This window comes from Lemur catta, chromosome 4 (genome assembly GCF_020740605.2).
Source record: "Lemur catta isolate mLemCat1 chromosome 4, mLemCat1.pri, whole genome shotgun sequence".
In the NCBI taxonomy this organism is placed as follows: domain Eukaryota; kingdom Metazoa; phylum Chordata; class Mammalia; order Primates; family Lemuridae; genus Lemur; species Lemur catta.
In genome coordinates this window covers 51,216,155-51,239,380 of record NC_059131.1, presented here as the reverse complement: position 1 = coordinate 51,239,380, position 23,226 = coordinate 51,216,155, and the positions used below count along the sequence as shown (strand labels likewise).

The following is a 23,226-nucleotide window of genomic DNA, read 5'->3' as shown; positions in this document are numbered from 1 at the left end:
TCAGGATTGGAGTTTGTATTTCTTTTTTTTTTTTTAATGCTTAGGTAAAAATTTGTACTAGAACTATTTTATTGATCACCACAGCTACTAATCTGGCAAATTATCAGCTACTCAAAATCCCCAAAATTGTTGTAGCTCTAACTAGGAACTATTACTGTTTTCTGAAATCTGTTAGAACATTAAAAGTTTCCTACATTACTTATTTTATTTTATTTACTTTGTAAGTGCAAAAGAGTAGGACTCAGTTGAGATACGTATTACTTGTTACATGCCTACACTGTGCAGAAGATAAGGTTATTTAACAGCACACCAAAACCTAGGGAATTTCTTCTTTTCTTTTTCTCTTTTTTCTTTTTTGTACCACAGGTGCCATAATGAAGTGGTAAAAATTGAAAAGAAATGAGAAAAAAGAAATGCAGTACAAATAATACAGTAGAGAAAGTTTTAAAATATGTATTACTCCTGTCTGTGGGGGAAACACCTCTTTGGATATGTTCTTGACAGATTGAGTTATTTCTGTCTATTGGGTATGTATAAAGACATATTTATGGATTTATAAATCTTTTGAAGAGGGCTGTTATTTACCCAGTTGACTAAAATGGACTCAAACTGTGTAAATAACTATTTAGGACATGCACTACGGGCCAAATGCTGGCACGGCTTACACATCCATGCCTGCCAGAAAAGGCAAACAGGGAAAACGTGGAAAAGCCACTGTGCACAGTTAATCCGAAGGCTGCACAAAGACCCAGCTCCGCAGGTCTCAGGGATGAAAAAAAGGTTTAGAAGGGTCATGGTCGGCATGGAAATGTGCATGAGTTGTTGCAGCAACACTTTCAAGCATCATTCTGCGCTCAGCAGAATAGATCTCGCTGCCAAAGAAAAGTCACAAGGAAGGGCAAGTAAGACTGAAGGTGTGGCTCCCACCACCTCTGTCGTCAAGTTGCTGGAATGGGTGGGGAAAATCTGCACAGAAAGTTTCTAACCGATCACAGTGGAGGTCATTGACTTTAGTTGGCTGATAGAGAGACGGGGAAAGAGGGTATGATGAGAAGAACCTTCTATACATAATCAAGAAACTGTAAGTTTAGGTCTGACGCTGCTGGGACCTCAACAAATCACTCAACTTATCCACATCTTATTTTTCTCCTCTGTCCAATGGGACTAGGGTGGGCTTACTTTATCTGTCGCCCAGGATGGTTTCAAAATGGTTCAACTGAGATCATCCTAATGAAAGAAGTTGTATGAAAATGTTTAAAAAAAAAACCAAAAAACTAGGTGGTGGTCTTAAATATAAAAATGGAAAGAGAAAAAATATGAAGAGAAACATTCTAAGTGGCAAATTAGTAATGAGAGGAATATATGGCTCCTGGTCACAATCAAATTCATTATTAAATAGGCCTCTGGAGAAGACTTGTTGAAGGAAAAACTAGCATACAAAATGCCTAATTCCTTATTACCGTATGTCAGAGGGGAAGAACTGGTATTGGGTATTTGCCCTCTGAAAATCCTCTTATCAGATTATGTTTGAGAAAACTTATGCATTACAATTTTAAATTCAAGGGCATTTCAGCCGTTTGCAAGCCTTCAATGCAGCAGTTAAACTGACTGCCTATTCTCAGATGATATAAGTTTTAAAAAGCAAGAAACGAAAAAGAAACCAACAAAATGGTAGGCTGTGACCCCATGTAGCAATTTTGGGCTACAGGAAAAAGAATTTAGATTCCATTTACACCTTTTTGAAAACTCATAGTGTAAGTGGAGTTATGAAAGTAGGGCTTTATATCGAAAGTGCTGACACCAGCCTAACTATACCGCTGTGAACGGCAGTGCTGTAACACACACATACACACACTTGAAAGAAAAAAGGCCCCTTGGATTTATGCTGCATATCATTTTCCAGTAAAAGTCAGAGGTCAGAGGTTACCTGTTTCTGCCTCAGTTCTGAACTAGTTTACTATTCCGGGCTCCGTTTTTACTGGCTTATAGTTGTGATGAAGTCAGCAACTTTCCTTTGAACAATAAAATGTCTCAAATGTTTAAAATTATATTTGTAGAAGTTGTTCCCAGTGCAAATACCATGCATGTGCCTAAAAAAAAACCAACTTTCCTGTTTTTTTCAAATTAATTGTGCTAAATTCATTGTAGACTTTGTGATTTTAATTGGTATAGCTCAACTTAGTTAGACAACAAAATTCCTTTGTTGTCTAACAGCACTCCAGTGAAACATGATCATAAAAACCAGATTTTAAAGTATGTACCTACTGCGGGCCCAGAGTCAACTTCAATAAAGCAGTCTTTTTATATTCAGATAAAGAATTCTCTTTTAAACTTTAATTGCATTAATTGAACACAAAATCCACCACAGTAGGGTCTCATGAAAAGCAGTCCAAGATATTTGAATACTCATTCACCTTTCTGCTGGAGACTAACTTGATGTTTAAACTTTATTTCCTGCTAGTTATAGTCAAACGTGCACATCCATGGACACCCACATACACACACAGGTATGTGCATTCAAAGTACAGCACAAATTAAATTAATCTGGTATCTTTTCAGTGCTTCCTAATTTCATTTGGTCTGGCTTTGCAATGAAGTCAAGCACTTAAGAGGTTCAGATAAGTAAAACCAGAAAAATGGTTTCAACCCAGTGGAGGGGGAAGTCCACCACGGGTTGGTGAAAGGTCCACTGCCTTATAAACATTTTGAGACATCATTAACTTGCAGTCCTCGTGGGTGTTTCTTCATAAGCTCTTGAAAAGTTTCTAAGGGCAAGTTATCATAATACTTATTTTTTGTATAGCAGGGTGCTAGTGGCATCCTATTTATTCACGGACTTTTAATCTACTTCTGTAACTTGCCCTCAGTCAACGCACTGACCATTCTATGAAGGTGGTCAGGTGACAGGCAGCTGGGCAGACAGAATGGCACAGAAGAAGAAAAGGGTCAGAGAATAAAGTAAGATGAACTGATTCTCAAGTTAGACGGGGTTTATGTTTGGGGAAAAACTGTATAAATAGTAACTAATTAGACATTTCTGAGTTTTCAACCCTTAAAAATGAAGCAAGTAGCAAAAGAGAATGAGAATGTCTCTCCTACCTTGCTCACTGCTGTTATCCCCACTATGTGACGTGTGGCCACCACTGGAAGGGCCTGGGGTTCCTCCTGAACGAGTAGACGCCGTGTCATCATGATCTCTGTTCCAAGAGGGCTGTGGAGACACAGATCAGAAATCCAAATAAGAGCCGTCTGTTAACACTTGTTGGTATGATCCTATCACATAATGGCAGAGCCACGGAAGGCTGGGACGGACACCCATGCCATCTTGCCCATCCCCCTTCAACAACGGTTCCAGCTCAGAGCTGCACTGGCACATTTAAAATTTGCCAATTTCTGCTTCCAAGCTAAAATAATATCTACAAATAGTTATTCTGTAAGTAATTGCATGCTTTATTACCAAGCAAAACAAAAACATTCCAGGCAAAGAAGAAAACAAAATGCTGCCACTGATTCCGACTATATGTTTAACATCAACAAACCCTCTGGCACAACAGTCTGCTGCTCTGGAAATGCAAAACGAGAGTGGTGGTCTATAACACTGTGGTTTATCGAGGCCTCTGATTCATCCTAGAAGACAAACGTGGCAGAGCTTTTAAGACCTCACAATTAGGCCTGGGTCCATAATAGCTAGTATGTGTCAGCTGTTTGCCGGATGGTACATGGCAAATGGACCAGGCACAGAGACAAAAAAGAAATGAGAATAACAATAGATTCACATGGACTGTGTACACTCAGCCCCATGCAGAGCCTTCTTGTACTATTGAACGGAAAACAGATGTTGCTTCTTATCACTGGGTGCATTTGAAAGTAACATTCAGATAGGAAAAATTGGCTGTAAATTAAATTCTTGAGGAAAACAATCATGGTGATACTTCTCCCAAATCTTCCTTTATCACCAGAAAAGATTTTAATTAGCTTTTAGTGCTAGCTTTCAAAAACAGCCTCATGAGTCACTGGTCATCCTGCACAGTAGGAATGATGCAAAATAGAAAACTGATTCTTGGCTAGGAAGTGATATTTGCCTTCAAGATTATTAGTGGGAAAGCGGGGTAGGATGATCTTATATGTAAAATATGTATACATCATTTCAGTCATATAAGGTCATGGTTCATGACTGCGTAGTAGTAAAGTTTACTGACCCTTCCAACATTTTAAATATGCCTAGCAAAATCAAAAAGCTCTTTGCTTATTTCTTGAAAAGTATTTTCCTATCCCGGAGAAGATAAGAAGGGCTGAGGAGATCAAAATGTCTCAGGCACCCGGGGAGAGAAAAGTAAAGATCCCATCTATAAGAAGCATGCTGCATAGGAATCAAAGGGACAGATTCACTGCTCCTGAAAAGGATGCTTCACTGCCACCTATACTATAATCTTGGCCAGAAGATTAATGCAGCCTCAACAATGAAAATAAAGTCATATAGAAAAATATGCCACTTGTACGTTTGACTCACCCATTATGTATATTCTCAAAAACAGTGCTAATTGATCTGCTGATTCTGTGATTGAAAGATATGTGAACTGTGAAAGAAGCGCTTTTTTTGCAAACACGCATTCTGCAGCATACCAGAAGAATGCTGTAAGACGTAATCTGGAACACATGCTCAGAATGCAAACAGTTAATGCATAAATTTTCAGTTTGTACAACTGCAGCTCTAAAAGGGGGACTTGTTTATTCAGAGCTCTGCAGAAAGAATGGTACAGCACCCAGGGGACAGACAATGCCAGGCACAAAACCCCGGTGCCTCGACATGTAAAAGGATGTTTTTCTATGTGCTACAAATCCCACTTGAAAATATAATTAGAAGGAGAAAATGGCAAACTATTGCATTAACTGTAATTGAACAAAAGACCGGCAAGGCATGTGGGAGGCTGCAAGAACCCGTGGGAGTTTCAGGATGCATGAGATCCTGCGAGTGACATCTCCTGGGCACTCTCATTTTATTTATGTTGTCCCTCACTACTATTGTTGACTGGTGATCTGACTTGTAATTAATAGAAAAGCTAGCAATAACAAGCTAAAATACAGAGCCACAGACTAACCTCATCAGAGGCATGTTTGTTAATCTGATTAAGACTAGGACTCCAAAAAGGTGACTTACAACCAAAGAATTATTCCATGTTATACAGGAAACTGTCCTCCTTTATGCTACAACAGACCTGATATATTCACTATCTTTTAATGAGCTCCACTGATTTATTCAGCTCCGCTCTGCTCCCTCCCCCACTTTTCTACTGTGCAGGATGTAGATTAATTCAATGCTTAATTGTTTAGTAAATTCAATTTTCCACATTCTATTCTGCATAGCTTTAGCTAAGGTTCTTAAATCTTCAGCAGTGAGCCCTGAGCCCAGTGTTTGTGATCTGTGCCTACCTTTTTTCATCACCATTTTTCTTCATCCACCACTTAATTCACCATGAAAAGATTTTCCTTGCTGGAAATTCTGATTCCGCTATGATCTGTGAGGCATTCCGATTCATTGCATTTTCATTGTGTTGGGCCTTAGATGCTGGGCTCCTCTTTTCTCACAGCTATCGCCACATTATACAGGCATTCATGCAAGAAATGTTGGATTCCACCTCAGTTTATCCAAATTTTGTGCAAGCTATATGTTTAAATTTGTGTGTTCACCAAAGGTAGGAGCCAATATTTTCCACCTAATATCATTCTTCTCACAGCCTTGCTCTTCCGGAAGGCTTGTGAATACTGAATGCACTTCTCTGAACTGAAATCTAACTTTTGTGGTCCTTTTTTGAATTAGCATTTTGTGTATTAGCATTTCAAGAATAGTGTAGTCATATGAAACTGAGCATTAGGAGAAATCTACAGGGTTACCAAAACAGAACAAGAATTACGTTTAGTTCAGTTCATTAAGCATGATTAAAGTCTAAGTATCAGAAATAGCTTACGAACTCTTCCAGTATAAATATGTAAGACAGCTCTAATCAGAAAGAACTCCCCAAAATCCATCTACCAGAGAATCTCAGTTGCAATAACATATCTCTGTGATTATATGTGGTTTCACTAAACAACCTGATTATTATTTTTAAAATAAAATATGTGCATATGATTATGTACATATATCTGTGAAGTTGTGAGTTGCTTGGGGCCACTTATAATGTAAGGCTGCCAGAGTAAAATCAACAATGCATTGCATTAGATGTATAGCAAACCTTAGTCATGGTTTTAAATTAAGTCCCCAAGAGGTTTTTTTCCCCCGCAATTTATGTAACTTCAGAGTAAGCATCGGCTGTGTTCTCACTTATTGGAAATCCATTAAGACAAGAGATCCTAAGCTGAAGTCCATGAATCTGCTATGGAAAACTTTGGGGCGGTGGGGGGGAGATGTCTTGTTTTAACAATATTTGTGTTTATATACATACTTGCATATTTTCTTCTGGGGATACTGTCCATAACCTTTCATCAGATTCTCAGAGGGGTATGTAATTCTTTCAGAGTTTGAGAACCACTGCTTTAGGAGATGTTCACAAGGCTAGACACAAGAACCATGTGTCGAAAGACCTCAAAGATCACTGAACCTACACCCTAACTCAGCATTGACAGCCAATGTCCGCCGGACATTATTTCAATTGTCATAAATGCAGGAAGCCAGCTAGAAGCTTCAATTATTCTATCAGAGGGTTCTTCTTGATCAATATATATCATGTAATACACAAACTAACTTAATTTCCACTCATGTTTCTTCTAGTTCTGGGTCCCCAAAAGACAGTCACAGTAAAGCAAGCTATGATTCTCCCTGTCTTTTCTCTTTAATTGCTTGAACACTCCCATTTCCTTCTATCCTTTCTCAAGAACACTTCAAAATAAGTTCTCTGGATATTTTTTTTTTAATTCCTTGTGTGGTATTTTCTATTTATAAGGCAACTTTACTGGTACCTGGTAGTGAAATTGAAGCAATGACCTCCCCTGCCTGTGGCTCCTCCAGGCGCAAGGATGGTGTCTTAACCTTCTCTGTCTTCTCCTTTCCCGGCTTAGCACAGTGCATGGCTCACGTTCAGCAGGCACTGAATGCTTAGGGAGCGAAACTGAATTGTTCATCATCCACTGTACCACCAATATTCCAACAAATACACAGCAATTTCAAAAAGTATCTTGCTTCCTGAACAAAGGTATCCATTGGTGACTTTTTTCTTCTTTGCTTCACTAACTCTTTTTCCATCTATTCCTTAAATTTGGACATACTTCAGGTCCTCTTATCACTTTCCATGTTTTCCTCGGACAATTCCTTTCACTCCTGTGGTTTGATTTATTACCTATATGCTATGAAATTTGTGTATCTGAATCTCTTCTTTGTTTTTAGACTTGAATGTCCAATTACCTGATAAACCATCTCCATGCAAAGGTGTACACCTCACTCAAAAAGTCCAAGGCCAAGCCAAACCTCCTACTCATTCTTTTTGATTCTCTGTCCTAGAAGGTATTACATCAGCATCTATGGTACAAACGTAAGAACCATTCATGATCTCTCTCTCTCTGTCTCTCACCACCTCCCCATTCAATCAGTCAAGTCTTGCCCATTTCGACCCCTACATGTTTCTCAAATACATCTCTCATTTTCTATCTCACTGATTGCTGTTCTTGTTAAGGCCCTCATCACTCCCCAGCTTCAAAGAGTTCAATTCCACCAGAGCATGAGATCGGGAACGGTGTCAGTTTTGCTCCCTGTTGCATCCTGAGTATCAAGCACAGTCCCTGGCACTGGACTGACACTCAGGAAATGTTTGTTGAATGGACGAACTGCTCCCTGCTGCCTACAGAGTGCAACCTGAGATCCTTAGCCCAAAGCCCTTCACTATCTCCCCGGAGGAGCATACCTCTCCTGTTCCTTGGGCTCCAGCAACACCCAGGCCCCCATGTGATTTCTGACAGCTATTCTGCTGCTTATCTTCCCAGACCCATGCCCATCCTCCCTCTGCCTGCAGTGCCCTGCCTGACTCCAGCCTCAGAGTACCTCTTTCTTGCTACGAAAAGCACCTCCCACCAAAAGCCTTCCCTGATACACACTGTCTCTCCAGAGTGAGTGAAGCTCCGCTGCCCTGAGTGCTCAGGCCATCTCATGCATACTTCCGTCATTTCACTCACTCAGTGCTCTGTGATGACCTGTTATGCCTGTCTACAGTTCTACGCTATGAAGGTCTTAAAGTCTTGGACTATATCTTATTCATCCTTATATCTCCATCCTAGGAAAATGTCTACATCATGGTAGATATTAATACAAATATCTTTTTGAATGAATGAATAATTTAAGTAACATATAGGGCATCTGTTTTTAATTGTCACCTGATACTGTGATCTCCTATATTAAACATCACAAAAATATCTAAAATAGACTTGTACAATTTAAAAATATCTCACATATTTGCATTCACACAAACACATACCACTATAAAAATATATGAATATTCTGTTGTAGCATAACACAGTCAAAAGAAGCTAGACAGATTCCTGTTTGAAACCTGGTTATGCCATTTACATGTTGTTGGACAAGTCAAAACCTTTAGAAACTTTAATGTCCTAACCTGCAAATGGAGATAAAATGTACTCCCCTGCAGATATATGTAAATTGCCGAGCATGCAGCAAGCACTCAATAAATGCCAGCTACTATTGTTCTTAATGTAACAGCATAGGTTGGCCTAGGTCAACCCTGGAATATCTACATATAGGCGTATTCAGTCTATAGACCTTCTAGAAAGCATGGTTAACCTGAGCTGGCTTCGTGCACAGCTTAGTATGCCTTGGGCTATCTCCCAGCTGGTGTGTGCTCAGGGAATGCAAACTGATCTTATTTTCACCTTGGAATAACATGATTTTACAGGTGGTTTGCTCCTCCCCACCTCATCAAGTTTAATTTGATACCTAATATTTATAAATCACTTTACAGTATACAAAGCATTTTGACACATCTCCTCAGTCAGTCATTCATCACATCAGTATGATGCCAGAAACATTTTTTAAACCAAAAATAAATAGGTTTTTTTCCTTCAAAACTTCTACCCTACTAGCACCATTCAAAAAGGTGGATAATTGAGTGTGATGATCTTGACTCTGAAGAGGTCAGCTATTAATAGCAACTATGTAGAAATTGATGAAATAATCACAGTATTCAAAATTGCAGTCAGTCCACACCTATCAATAGGCAGTTTTCTCTTTGGGGAGGTACATTTACTCTCTCAAATCACCAGGGTCTCTTTAGTAAACGATCCCTTGTGGCCTAAAAGAGCTGGCTTGTCTCCAGAGATGAACAATTTAGTCTCTTCAGATCAGGAGAGTCACCAGTCCACATGGGGAATGCAGCAAAGTACACGGTGCTCATGCCCACACGCACACTCACATTCTCATGTCTGCACATGCCTGTGCATGCATGCACACATGCACACCTGTGTTCATCGGTGCAGCACAGTGCACGGGATAGCTGTATGTCACCATCCCACACTGCCAGGGGAGCCACATCTAATTAGCCCCCCCACCTTTGACTTTTCAGCTCTGTCTAAACAGTGTCTCTCAGGATCCTTAAAGGCACATGACTTCAACAAATATGATTGCTCATATACCACTCGATCAATGATACCATCCGAGAAAAGGGACCAGAGAGACCCATACACAGAGAAGTGAGGAGAGAAGGGGCCCCAAAGCTGCTGTGAGAAATGGATACATATTTATCTGCCTGTACTTGAAGTTGGGGAATGGGGAATACTTAGAAAATGTTTTATGTATGAGTTGTTTTTTTTGTTTTTTTTTGTTTTAGAGATAAGGCCTTGCCCTGTTGCCCAGGCAAGAGTGCAGTGGTGCAATCACAGCTCACTGAAGGCTTGAACTCATGGGCTCAATCCATCCTCCTGCCTGAGCCTCTGGAGCATCTAAGACTACAGGCCCACACCTCCACACACAGTTAATTTTTTTTTTTTTAATTTTTTTGGTAGAGACAGGGTCTTGTGATGTTGCCCGGGCTGATCTCAAACTCCTGGCCTAAAGTGATCCTCCCAACTAGGCCTCCCAAAGTGCCAGGATTACAGGTGTGAGCCACCATGCCCCGTCGTGCGTGAGTGTTTAAAGTTTGATATGCTGAAACTCCTACTGAAATTCTTGGTGTCTCCCACTTGCGTCTGCTTGATAACAAAAACATGCCATATAATCATTCAACCCCCTCAACCACCACGTATCAGCACCTACAGTTTGCGAGCGCCCCAGCCTGCTCCTCTCAAAACGTACTTGCTTGGTGCGACATCTACTCAACCTCAAATTCAGGTAATTCAGGAAAAAAAGTAAAATTCTTCATATAAATTTCCAAACAAATCCCTAGAAATCATTAAGGAAAACTCATTTAACCACAACAAGTTTAGGCAATATGTTTTGCTTTGTCTTTTTTTTTTTCTTGCTTTTTTTTTTTTTTAAACATGGTAAAACTGCTCTATTACCTTTACAGTGTGAGCATGTAGATGTTTTTAAATGCCAGAAGCATTCACAAGTTAACACTGCAGTATTAATGCATGCATGCTGTGGATTCAGGGGCCATGTTAGAATGTTTTGGGGGAATGGTCTGGGTGTGAAATAGCAGTTTTAGAGAAGCCTTTTCGAAGTCCACACCTGTCCTGCCGAAAGACGAAGAAGTGCAGAGAGGGCCGCTGGTGGCTCTGGAAACAGACTGGTGGGTGCCTGAGGTGAGCCCTGGTGGCATCTTCCCCGGAGAGGCCCCCTTTTAAAAGGTTACCTCCCACGCACACTTCAGCCCAATTTCCGGGTCAGCTCTCCTTTTTCTCATTTCCTTCTCTGTCCCCTCCCCCGCTGGCTTACCTTTGCCAAGTCTGTAGGCCTGCCAGGGTCCTTGTTGAGCCCCTTTTTAATGCTGCGACAAAATGTGCTTATTACTCCACTTAACTGAGGCCTGAAGGGTAATTCTGGTGACTCAGGGCAGATGGTAAATTAGTGGTAAGATAATGGAAATCCAGCCTCCCTCCTCAGAATCTGGGGCTCTCACCAACATACCACGTTTCCTCTTTTCATGGTCCCAGCCCTGCTGTATTTGCCATGGGGGACTTTTAATCTGGAAATGTATCTCGATCATCTAATCATCCCTTAGGTATGACGCTCGCTACATTGGTGCCAGCCAGTATCTTTACACACAGCGTAAGTGTGTGTATTCAGCATCAAATGAGCTAGATTTCTAAGACGTTAACAGCTAGGCAATGTCAAATGTATGTAGAATATTTACATGTGACTCCACTATATTTCCAAATAGTCATACCTAAATATTTCATATATGGTGTGTTGCTTTCAAATATGTGTGTGTGTGTGTATAATCATATATATAACAATATGATAGTGGTGGTGGGTAGTTTGTAGAGGCAGAGACAACATCTGTTAAATTGAGTTCTATATTTCCCAGTTCTCAAGTACCACAAATAAAACCTACAAAAATGATAATTCTTCAAACATTGAATCCTCTATCTCTGTGTAATGAGGCATGTAGAGAGGAGGAAAAGAATTTTTGTGCTTTTTTGCCTTTGGTGAAAATTCTCCAAGGAGTAATTTCATCTTTAGATGAAAAGTTTTCTATCAGGTGATTGTATGAGTCCCAGGAATCTCGGAAGCCTAGTTTCAGACACAGAGGGACACACAGTGTGCACGTGTGTACACATCTATGCATGCACAGTAACATACACCCATTCTGTGCATGAGGCATCAAGTGAAAGAATGTGAAAAAAATGAATCTAATGTTTTAAATTACATGGTGATAGAATTTAAGGCAGCTTGGCTCTCAGATATATTTTAAAAATCTATTGGGTCTTAACTATTTTGCCCACTCCCCTGCAAATGTCCATGCTTCATTCTCCTCTCCACACTCAGGGGCTGGCTGCTGTGACAGGCAGTGAGGGCAGCGACCTTAGGAAGCTCAGACTCAGCACCATGGGACACTTTCCCAATGCTGCTTGAAACCCTGCTTTCCCACAGCCTGGTATCATTTAGCTCTCAACTTTGATACTTTCAGGACTTCATTAATCTGCAGAGTTGAATTGATTTATCTAAGAAATTAAAAGTGAATCTACAATGCTAACAAAAGTCTACAGATGTAAAACAACACCCAGAATATTCCAAAAGACTTCCTGAAGAAACTCACATAACATTAATTTGATTATACACTTTGCCCAGTTCTTCAACTCTGAGAATCAATGGCAACATCATCCCATGGTGGCCCCACTGTAGTCTAAGAAGATAATGTGGATTTTGACATGTGGTACATTCAGAGAAATTATAAGAAAAAAAAAACAATTACCACAAAAGAGCAAATAAGAACTGACAAGTTTTACCAAAATCTCAAAACTGGAAAGTAATAAAGTTTAGGTAAATAATTTAGAAACTATTCAAGTGCATGGAACATTCAAATTCCACCAAGCCATTTGTTATAGAGAAAAATCTCATGAAAAGAAGAGAAGGTAAAGCCTTGTTACACTAAAATCTTATGAAAAGTACATATTTATGTTTTAGTGGCCTTCCGTTTTCTATGCCATTGTACTATAACTGGCAAGCTATTAAAAAATTCTTATTTTTATAATGATTTTAATGACACAAGGTGCTTTTGCTCCTAAAATTATACTTATAAACTATAGTTCATAGAGTTAAATGTTTGACTGAAAAAAAGCCCTAATCCAACTAGCACCACTATATTTCCAAATATTTATACCTAAATATTTCAAACCATACTCTTAATTTATCTGCTGAGAGCTTTCTGCTGAATTTTAGATTATTTTTTATTATTTCCATTTAGCGATGGGAGAAGAATCAGTAAATTGCATGCCAGTATACCTGGAGTTGTAAAATCCCTTTTATAAGATTGTTTGCTTCCCAATGTTTTATTTTACATTTGTAATGTAGTATCACTGCTCCTTGTTCTGCAAACAAATTAAGATAAAATAAACTCAAAAGTGTCTTATATAAAACAATTTCAAACCACAAACTTTCTAGGCAAGCATCCTAGCAAAAAGAACATCCAATAATGTAGAAAATATTGTATTCTGAGTACAAGTAGATAATAAGACCCTGTAAGCAATCAGATCTCAGCACGAAGCATTCGCACTCAGAAATGTGGGAAAAAGTACTTAGCACAAGGTCTGCACATAACTGTTACTTGAATTTTGCCCTAAGAGTGAATTTGCAGTGATTCATTATACTATCTCAGCAAGGTATCGAGGGTTCAGTCTCCTTCTGTACCATGATGAAATCAAAATAATAATGACCCCTCATCATAACAATTAAGATGATATTTTTCTTAAACTCTATCATTATGAAATATTCTATAAAACAATGATCCCATCAACCAGTATCCAATCCTTCCTCCCCAAATCCAATTCATTGTTAAGCGTTGGGCAGAATACAAGTGAGAAGGTAAAATATTATTTAATATAGTTTTCTTAAGAACTTACCAGCAGGCTGTGCCAATCCTGCTGTTTCTGTACCTCACTTCTGTTTCCTGTATGTCACTTTCCTTTTTCTGTCCATAAATGTTCTCTGACCGTGTAGCCAGGGTCTCTCTAAATCTGCTGTGATTCTGAGGGCTACCTGATTCACAAATTGGTTTTTTTTTTTTCTCAAATAAATTCTGTTAAATTTTTTAAAAAGTTAAAAAAAAATATAGTTCTCATCAGGGGTTTACTATTTTAAATCCTTCAGATGAATTCTTCTTTAGTTCTTACAGTAACTAAGTGAAGTGGGTACTATTATTATGCCCATTTTACAGATATGAAACTGAGACTCATCAAAGTGCAGTGACTTACTCTCTCACAGCAAAGTCTAGTTTCAAACATGAGTGCTCTGACTTTAAATTGATACTTCATTACGACACTGCCTTCCTGAAAGGGTGTGTAACTAAAAGTTACAATCAGCACACTTAATTGTTGTTTCTCAAGTGTTTCTAAAGTTTTCTCTTTTGTATTTCTAAAATCTCAAACTAGAGAATCCACAATTTTGATGTGAGAAGGGAAAAAAAAATTTAGCCAAGATATAGTCTTGTTTTATTCTACTACCTTAGAACATTATACTTTGAATAGAGTCATGCAAATTTACATTTACCATTGATTTCTACTAATGTTTAGTAATAGGGTATTTTCTAATTTCCCTATCATTTATTTAGAAGCACTTCTTATTTTTTATATTTTGATTAAATTTTATTTTTCAAGTGTGTCTCTTGATTTCTGAATGTTTAAGTTCTCTGCCAGTGTTAAATTTGGAGGTGGGGAGAAGATTATTCCCCTTTCTTCGTTGTTTACCTTGGGCAAAATCATCAGAGATCATCTTGAAATTTAATTTGAGATTCTGGTTCCTGGAGTGGCCATGGACAAGTACTCTACATGTCAAGGCACTTAACTAAGCGATCAACCAGAGCAACTGTGAATTCCAGAAGTAGGATGCTGAGTTGCACTGTGCACTTTTTAAGGAATTCCAGTTAATCAGAATGTCATTCTCCAGCCATAGCCAAAGGCTATTATTCTAGAGGCTATTCGTACTATTTTAACAGTTATAGAGTATTTGGAGTATTGGAAGTATACTACAAATGAATAAAAGCCCCATAATTGATTTGTCAATGTTTTATTCTCTTCTTTTTATATTGGCATGTTCTTTACATGCCCTCAATAAATATTAAACACTCACTATTAGGGTGGCAAGCAAACCTTTAGAATGTCGCAACAGTAGAGTGAAGAACAATGCACCTAATTGAAATGGCAGGGTAATTTGGAAAATAAAATTGAGTTGCTGCAAATTCCAAATTCCAGAATAAAAATGTTTATGCTCACTTAAATGCAGATTGTTACTGGCTTTGAATAATTATTAGAATAAAAAATATCTGAACGCTAACAATGTAGTCAATATGTGCAAAACAAGCATAGTCTACATGTCTCTATTATTTTGAGCAAAGAAGTACAGGATACAATAAGGCTGATATTTTTCTTGGTGATTTTCTTCTTAAACACAACTTGTAAAGTCCCAAAATATTATGAAACAAAAGGCCAAGACACTAAATGTGTGACTGGTCTTAAAAATGATATGAATAATATTCCTCAGAAAATTTCAGAATGCATTAGGGACAGAAAAAGCACACTGAAAGAAAAGAAGGGGTTAAATGATTCTGCTACTCAATATCTTTTCTTTTTCTCAAACATATTAATTTATTAACAAGATCAATGCAAAATATAAAACTCCTGATTCTCTTTGTTAGAAGCTGGAGCCAAGAAAACTATGACAATTAAAATGAAAATGGCAAAATGCATTTGCATCTGGAGCTATGCAATATAAACATGTAATGACTCTATAAGAGATGATATTTATTTGTACTCTGAGGGTAATCTTTATTATCTACTTAGGGCTATACCACTTTTGGCAGAGATGCCACCCTTATCTCACGAAGATAAATTCTATATGCTCTGTAGAGTTACAGCATAATTCCCATAAATAATGTATATGATAGAATGTAAATAAATAATACATTTATCTGAACTGTTCAAGAGTGAAGGACAGGGTGGCTACTCATGACACTAATTCTCTTATGAATGAACAATTTCAAACAAAAGTAATGTTCAATGGTGACTTATTACAAAATTTTTACAATAAAATATTCTTAAGCAAAGGTTTCAAAACAACTCCAAATCTGCTAGGAACTTTCAAGTAAATGTTCCAACTAAACCCCAACTTCCCAGTTTAATTCTATCGCTAAATTTTCTGTTCTGGTTATAACATTATGGCTAGCATCATCTTACGTATTTGCTTCTATTTTTATTTCTCTCTATATAATGCTGGTTTATTTGATCAATGACGTATATGAGTTTAAAATGTCGTGTATGAGTTTTTATCCCATGAAACACAGTGATATTTTTTCTTCAGTGAGAATAATTTAAACATTGCAATAAATAGATAGGAAGGATATGTATAAAAAATAAAAATAAAAAAAAGATCACCTGCTGTAGTTAGTTTGCTAAGTCTTTATATTATAAAAATTGTTAGTCTACTCTGTAGACAAACTCTCCACTTTATGTAAATAGTGTAAGTATGCCTTTAGCATCGCAGACTTTATACACTGTTTAGTTTGAAATTAAGTTTTCAAATTGCTAAGGAATACTCTCTGAATAACAGAAAACCCTATAGGTCACAGTTAATTATAGCTTGTCTATCAAATTAAATTAATGTTCTAGAATACATCCAAATAGCTATAGAGACATTAAGAGGAGTTTTATTGTCAAAGAAATTCTTATTCATTCAGCTTCTAATATTTTTAAAAGAAGAGAAATAAGTGTTTCCCAAGTTGGGATGGGGTAAGAAAACTGTGGGTTTACATCAAATTGTTCCCTTCATTCTCTGTTTGATGGCTGTGTCACTTTCATTATAAACTTCATTTTCCAGAGTTTCATAATAGTCATAAACACACTTCACTTTAAAGAGTTTCTATGGGACATAATGTGAATGCAAATTCAGAATAAAATGCAAATCATGGAGGTCTGGGACCAAATATGGACTATCAGTTAAGAATATAGTCACTGAAAATAAACATTTAAGCCTTTAGAGTAAGAACAGAAAGGGGCTGATATTAATCTTTATATCAAGTGTTCACAGCCCTAGGGAAGGCAAATAAGAATAACAGTTTTCAGTTTTTTACCTAATTATAAAGCACAGGTTGGGAATATTTGATGACTTTGGCTGCTATTCATTCCTGTTCTAAAGTAACACTTTTCATCTTCTGAGGAAAATAACTCACATAAGAGTAATAACCCACAAGGTACTCCAATAGGAAAATGAGACCTAGCAAACTGGTTTAAGTTCAAGTCTCAGGCATAGAAGATTTCCAAACAATGGAAAAGAAGTGATCAGAAAAAGAAAGGGTTCTAGTTCTACCTTGCTAAATAATAATCAACAACCCAGAAATTTATAGCTAATGAGTAATAAACATGCTACCAGGTTGTAAAGTGTAAGGAAAAATCTATAGAAATGGGACTTCATGAGCAACAATTAATTCTAAGTTAGCTTATGTTGCCAGGTATTGATATTAGAATGTTGTCATATATTGATATTAGAATAATTTTAGTATCACTCAAAATATTAGTTATTTATTTACTACTATCTTCTAAGTGAGTCAAAATAACGTATGTTTGAGTCCATCATAAAATGTAAGACTTTGTATTATTAGGTTAAAATAAAAAAGAACCAGCATGACTGTAACACTTTGCTTAAACTTGTTAAACTCATAAAAGGTTGTGGTCATTTTTAAAGTATTACTTAGTAAACTTATTGATAGTAACAGCATTTTCTTTCTATAGAAGAATGTGATTTCATTTAAGTTTTTAAACAATTGTAACACTGCACACTCAAGGCTCTTTACCTCATGAGTATAAATTCTATTAATTGTAAATGGAGTTATGAAGTGTCAAGGGAAGAATCAATTGTAGAAATGTATTCTTGAGAATTATAAATAAAGTAAAATTTATTTTCACGATTTATTTGTATTCCATTAGTTTATGCCATATAAGTTGGTGCATATGTCATAGAAAAGCCATAACATAGTTATTTCATAACTTAAAAACAGTTAATAACATAGTGCTGGCTGTAATTTGTATTTGATTGTATATACTCATGACACCTATAAACAACAAGTATGTAATTCAATAAATGTAGAAATAAGCTTTTTTCACTGAAGAATAAACTCTTTATGGTATGGTTTAGTCAATTTTAGGAATTGTGAATCAAGAAGTCAAGACATGTAAAATAATTTTGAAAGATTTGCACTCTTGCATTTTCCTTTAATAAGAACGTATTTTCTAGAATAAGAACTGCCATTGGCAAAAGAGTGTTGTTCAAAGAGAGTCTAGTAAAGTGTTGCCAATTGCGTTAATTCTACGCACTTGAATGCATTAAATTGATTGAAATTGGCTTCTAGTGACAAATATTTAAATGAATATATTTTTGCTTATTTCACACAGTATCCTTTACACCGTTTATTAAAATGTCAAATTTATAAGTGTTGGGAATCCAGCAATTGCCCAATATAGCTATACTTTCTAGAGAGGCTGTTTAAGACTCCAAAAAGCTTCCCCCAGTTCCCGTAATCTTGAAATCAAGGCATGTTAGATTAAGGATACAGTTAAGATACTCTTTCATCTTTTACACTACATGGATACACTCATCTGCTTGCATTTTTGAAAACTGATTTTATACATACATGGTTCATTTACAAATGTTAAGGATAGTAAAATATCCAAATATATACTGGATGCTAAAAGTCAAATTTTGGAATTGTTATTAAAACTTAAATTGAGAGACTGTATTTTATGTGTTTTAGACCCTAACTTTTTAAACAGGTATTATACCCTGATATTTCCTGCTGAGTAAGAACAGCAAGCCCAATGTGATTTACAGCAGTGTTGTTTTACTTGGGATTTTGAAAACCTTTAAGCCTAACATCTGCACAACTGTCAGATAAACTGTGTCACATGAGTTCTATTTTTATTTCTTTATTTGTAAAAGAATACTTTCCCATAATTTTGGTCTAATTTTTAAATATTAAACTTTTTTTGCACTCAGGAGAAGTCGCAAAAATTTTTGTTTCAATTACAACATAAATTGAAGTACTTTGATAAAAATATGACATATATCATAACCCAAAAAAGGCCATGTAAAATGCTGCAGTTGCAAACATTTAACACTGTGTAACAAAAATGACTGAGAACAGTATCAGTTTACTATCCTTCAACTATTTCCCTGACAGTGGAGTCAAATAATTTTGAATTATAGACCTTCTTACAGGATGTCTTATTTCATGTTCATTTTTTGATCATTTTCCTGTTAGTCCCTATAGGAATTTGGCCATATGCCGACTTTCCTTTAAAAGTTTCTGTATACATACTTGGGTTGTTTGATGATTAAATGATCATTTATTAAAACTTTAGCATTTCACCATTTGCTTGACATATTTACATTTCATAAGAAAATATTGTTGTTGCAATGGAAGGCATAACATTACCAATATGAAAATACTTCATTTGAATTCATGTTGACAGTATTTTCATTTATGGCAAGTGTCTTAATATAACTTGTTATGCATTCTTCACAGTTTCTCTAACTCCACCTGCGAGTGAAGGTAAGCTAGTTTTATAACAGTAGGCCTTATGCTAATACTTTAGTCTATCTGCTTGGCCTTAATAAACATAAGTTTCTGCTCTGGGACCACAAATAGTCTTTGTGTTTTAAGAGTATGGAGTTTTACTGAATAATTTTCCTTCCGTCACCCAGCAACAGCTGTGTTTTAAATCTTTTGGACTATGACAAACATTTTAAAATTTAAACATATGAGTGTTTGAAAACATAATGATTTAAAATTTGTTTATTTTCAAAGTTGGGCAATTATAGCATGATATTTCAGTTACTTTTCTGAAAACAGGGCCCATATGTTAATCCATTTTTTCTTCCTCCTCCTCTCTTCTTCCTCTACTATTTAAGCTTCTTTGTGTTTTCTAATACAAGTCTCTGAGTTAGGACCAATAGCTATAGTACACACAACTACTCAATATTCTTCCAAATGATGAGCAATGGAGTCATTCTGGTGGGAGAGGAATTGCTATTTATTTGAGTGACCTACTGTCACAGAGCTAGTTAAATCACTGAACAATAGTTACTGTTATGAGGCTTTACTTTGTACAAAGTAACATTAGTATCATTGCTATCATTGCTTTCCATTAACCACAGAACTTGCACTGGGGACTTCCACTGAGAGAGAGATTGAAAGAGAGTGAGGAGCTATGAAACGGGAATAATTTTTGTAGTATTAGCCTTTAGACTTCAAGACATTTAACAATGCAATTGATCTCAACATATCTGCATACAGTCTGTACTTTTCTTTCCTTATTGTTTTCCTAAAATGTTTAAGTGCCCCTATTAAGAATCAATACATCCCTACTCTGAAATTCACAGATAAATACACACCAAAAGTCAATCAGAAAATAACAATAAAAATACACCTGATAAACAACTAACTTTTCATTCAAAGGGTACTAAGCAATAAAGGGCCTAGAATGAACATCCCAATTAGCCAGTGTAGTGACAAGCAGTCAACACCTTATTATTTAATCATTAAAGAGACTCTTGTCATAATTTCCCTTTGACAAATTTTAAAAAAGGAACTAAGGATATACCCCATGACCCCTGACAACAATCAAAAGTAAAGTGAGATGATGCTAAGACTTTATCACTTGCAAGGCCTGTGCACTGAGAGGTCCCGGGATTAAGGCATTAAGGGGGAACCTATGAAGAGTTTACAATTTAAATAAGATGTATCTAAATGTAAGCATTTAGAAACAAACTACCTGACAAAGGGACCATTTTCCTGCCTCCCACTGTTTGTGTCCACTTTTCTTATTGGATGAAAATAAATTGGGGACATTTCTAGTATTGGTAAACATCCGCTGGCCCCATCTATTTGTTTCTAAGGCAAGCAGATCCAATCCATGAAGGACATTAGATTTTTCCTTGCCCTTCCAGCCCCAGTCTTTACCGTAACACCTCCCCCAAAGGGAAAGCTTAAATCTCCTTTGGATGAATCCCCACCCCTACTTGCAGGGGAGGAAGGTGTTTTCAGTCAACTCTCACTTCAGTTTTAAGAATTTTAACCCAAACTGTGCTTTAGAAACAAAAGTGTGAACTTTTGAAATAAACCAATCGCCACCAGAGTTCGCAGGCCGCCTTGGGAAGCAAAGCGCACTGGTCCAGGCCTGTCCCAGATCACCAAGGCCGGGGGCCTCGCGCTCTCCGGCCTGGGCCGCACAGCCCCGACGGCCCCCCGCCTCCCGGGAGCCCGCCAGCACTTGGCATTTAACCTGCCTGGCGAGCGTGGCTCTCTGGTTCCACCTCCGCAAGCCATATTACCTCTCCCCAGACGTCAGAGACAAATCTGGATTAACATGCAACAGGGCGCCCGGCGCAGCCCGCCAGCCTTCGCCCAGGAGCTGCTAAATGCAGATTCAGACGAGGACCCCCCGGAGAGCTGCTGCTGAATAAAGACTGTAATCCAAAGGGACCATTTCTCTGCCTCCCGCTGCTTGTGGGGAGAAGGAGGGCCGCCGCTGATGGCCGAGCACAGGGCCAGCTAATCTCGGCTCGCAACGGGCAGGCGTGGCCACCCCGGAAGGCGGCCTTGGGGGCCTGGAGACTCTGCTCCTCTCTCCACTCTTTCCCTACCCATTCTTGGAGCGGAAAATGCTTAGATTCAAGGAGTGGTGAGCAACAGACAGCCCTAGGAAGGAAGACGACAGCTCCTGCCTGGAGCACGGCCTAAAGTCTAGCATCTGGGTGGCCAGGCTCTTCCCAGCCTAACCCTTCTGGCCGTCCCCAGTTCCACCACGGGCGCCCCAAACGAGCGCCCGCCTCTCCTGGGACCCGCATCCTTTTTCGCCGCCAACAGGACCCAGTCCTCGCCTCGACGCCTGGCACCTTGGTCCCCTCTCTGTCTGTTCCCGGGTCGCAGCAAGGCCCTTGCTGCACGCCGAGGCCCGGAAGGTCCCCGCGCCCCTCGCTGCCCCCAGCCCCCGGCGTCTGGAGCGTCGGCGTGGAGCCGAGAGCGCGGCGGTCGGGAGAGGGCGCCCAGGAGATGTCCTGAGCCCGCCAGAAGTGGCTCTCCCGCAGTGAGACCTCCAGGCGCCTCCGAGACTGGGGGTGGGGCAAGGAAGCGAGGTGGGGGGAGAATGGGATTAGTTTGTAGGTGTCTTAATCTGATCAAAAATAAAGAGAGAGAGAGAAGGAAATAAAAAAAATTTTTTGAAAACCCCAAACCAACAACACTAAGAGGCCAAGTGGATTTCCGCCGACTTAGCCCTCCGGGAAACCGCCTGGTATCAAAGTCGTCGATCCCAGGTCCCCGTGCCGGTGGCAGCCTTCGCGCCCTCAGAGGAAAAAAAGTAAAATATAATAAACCGTGCTGCCAGCAGGCCCTAGAGACAGAGGGGTTAATGAGCTAACGAGGCCCAGCGCTCACACAGCACCAGAAGCGTCAGGTCCCGGAGCGCACCTCCTGCGGAGGAGGCTCGAACCGGCTGGGCCGCATTCGCAGACAGGTGGAGAGGCCATCCTTTCTGGCCAGGCCCCCCGGGCGCTGCACTAGGGGTTCAGAGCCCCCGGGGACAGGCTAGCAGGCACCAGTCCGAAGAACTGGAGCCCAGGGGGTGGCCCTGGTGCCTTGTCCCTCGCTCCGCACCTCCCCAGGGCAGGGGAGCCCACCGGCGTCCGAGGCACTGTACCGCGTGTGCCCTGCGCCCACCCTGTGTTCCCCTCGCCAAACCTGACCTAGGCACGCTAGCTCCTGGCTCCCGATAACTGGGTAATTAGAAAGAATAAACTTGGGTTTGTTGCCCTCTGATCGAAGGATACCTGGGTGAGCCGGAGGGGGTCACACGAGCGAGCCCACGCGCATGGACCAACAGCGCCACGAGCTCAGCCAAAGCTGCGAAGCCCCACCCTTGAACGGCGGAGACTAGATGTACGATTCTCATTTTAGAGGTAGAAGAGAATACAATGCGAATTTTTACCCAATACAATTGCATACCAATCTTTGCATATCTCAAATTAAGGTAATCAGGTAACAAAAGTTTACTAAAGGAGTAGGGGGAGAACTCAGTGATATTATATCAATTTTGTTTCCCCTCTCCCCACAAAAAAGCTCCATAACTTTGGTCTTTTATCTTTGACTTTAATAAAATAATGATTCGTTGAGAAAATGGGGTATAAATCTTCATTTTGGAGGCAATTAAAGTGTTGATTTCATTCATGCCCCTAAGCGATTCTTGTAATTTGCTCAAATAGCTTTATGTACCCAGCACTCCGGAGCTTTTAGAATCCCATTTTCTAGTTAGGCTTGTTGGATTACAATTTTTGTTCAACAGCAGCTACCAGAGGGTTGCTCAGCGGAATCTACACTTTACAGCTCCCGGGTGAGGGCTGGTGGGCTGAACCAAGCATGGGGCCCGGCAGCTCACAGGGCCAAGGCCGGGAGCCGCCTGCAGTTTTCCCACCTCCACACGACCGCGCCGGAATTGCACTTGCTGCGGGTTCCGTGGACTCTTCCACACTGCTGAAAGTTTCTAACTCATCAAATAATAGTGAGGACCCGGCGTATTGACACTTGT

General features: G+C 39.0%; 1 protein-coding gene across 2 annotated transcripts in view; it reads right to left on the bottom strand.

The window, feature by feature from the left end:
• MEIS1 (Meis homeobox 1) overlaps window positions 1-23,226 on the bottom strand; it is a 129,958-nt gene that overhangs the window by 97,478 nt on the left and 9,254 nt on the right. For both annotated transcript variants that reach the window (XM_045549744.1, XM_045549745.1), the window contains exon 7: window positions 3,100-3,211. In XM_045549744.1, coding sequence (XP_045405700.1) covers window positions 3,100-3,211 — 112 coding nt within the window. The remainder of the gene's footprint in view (window positions 1-3,099; window positions 3,212-23,226) is intronic.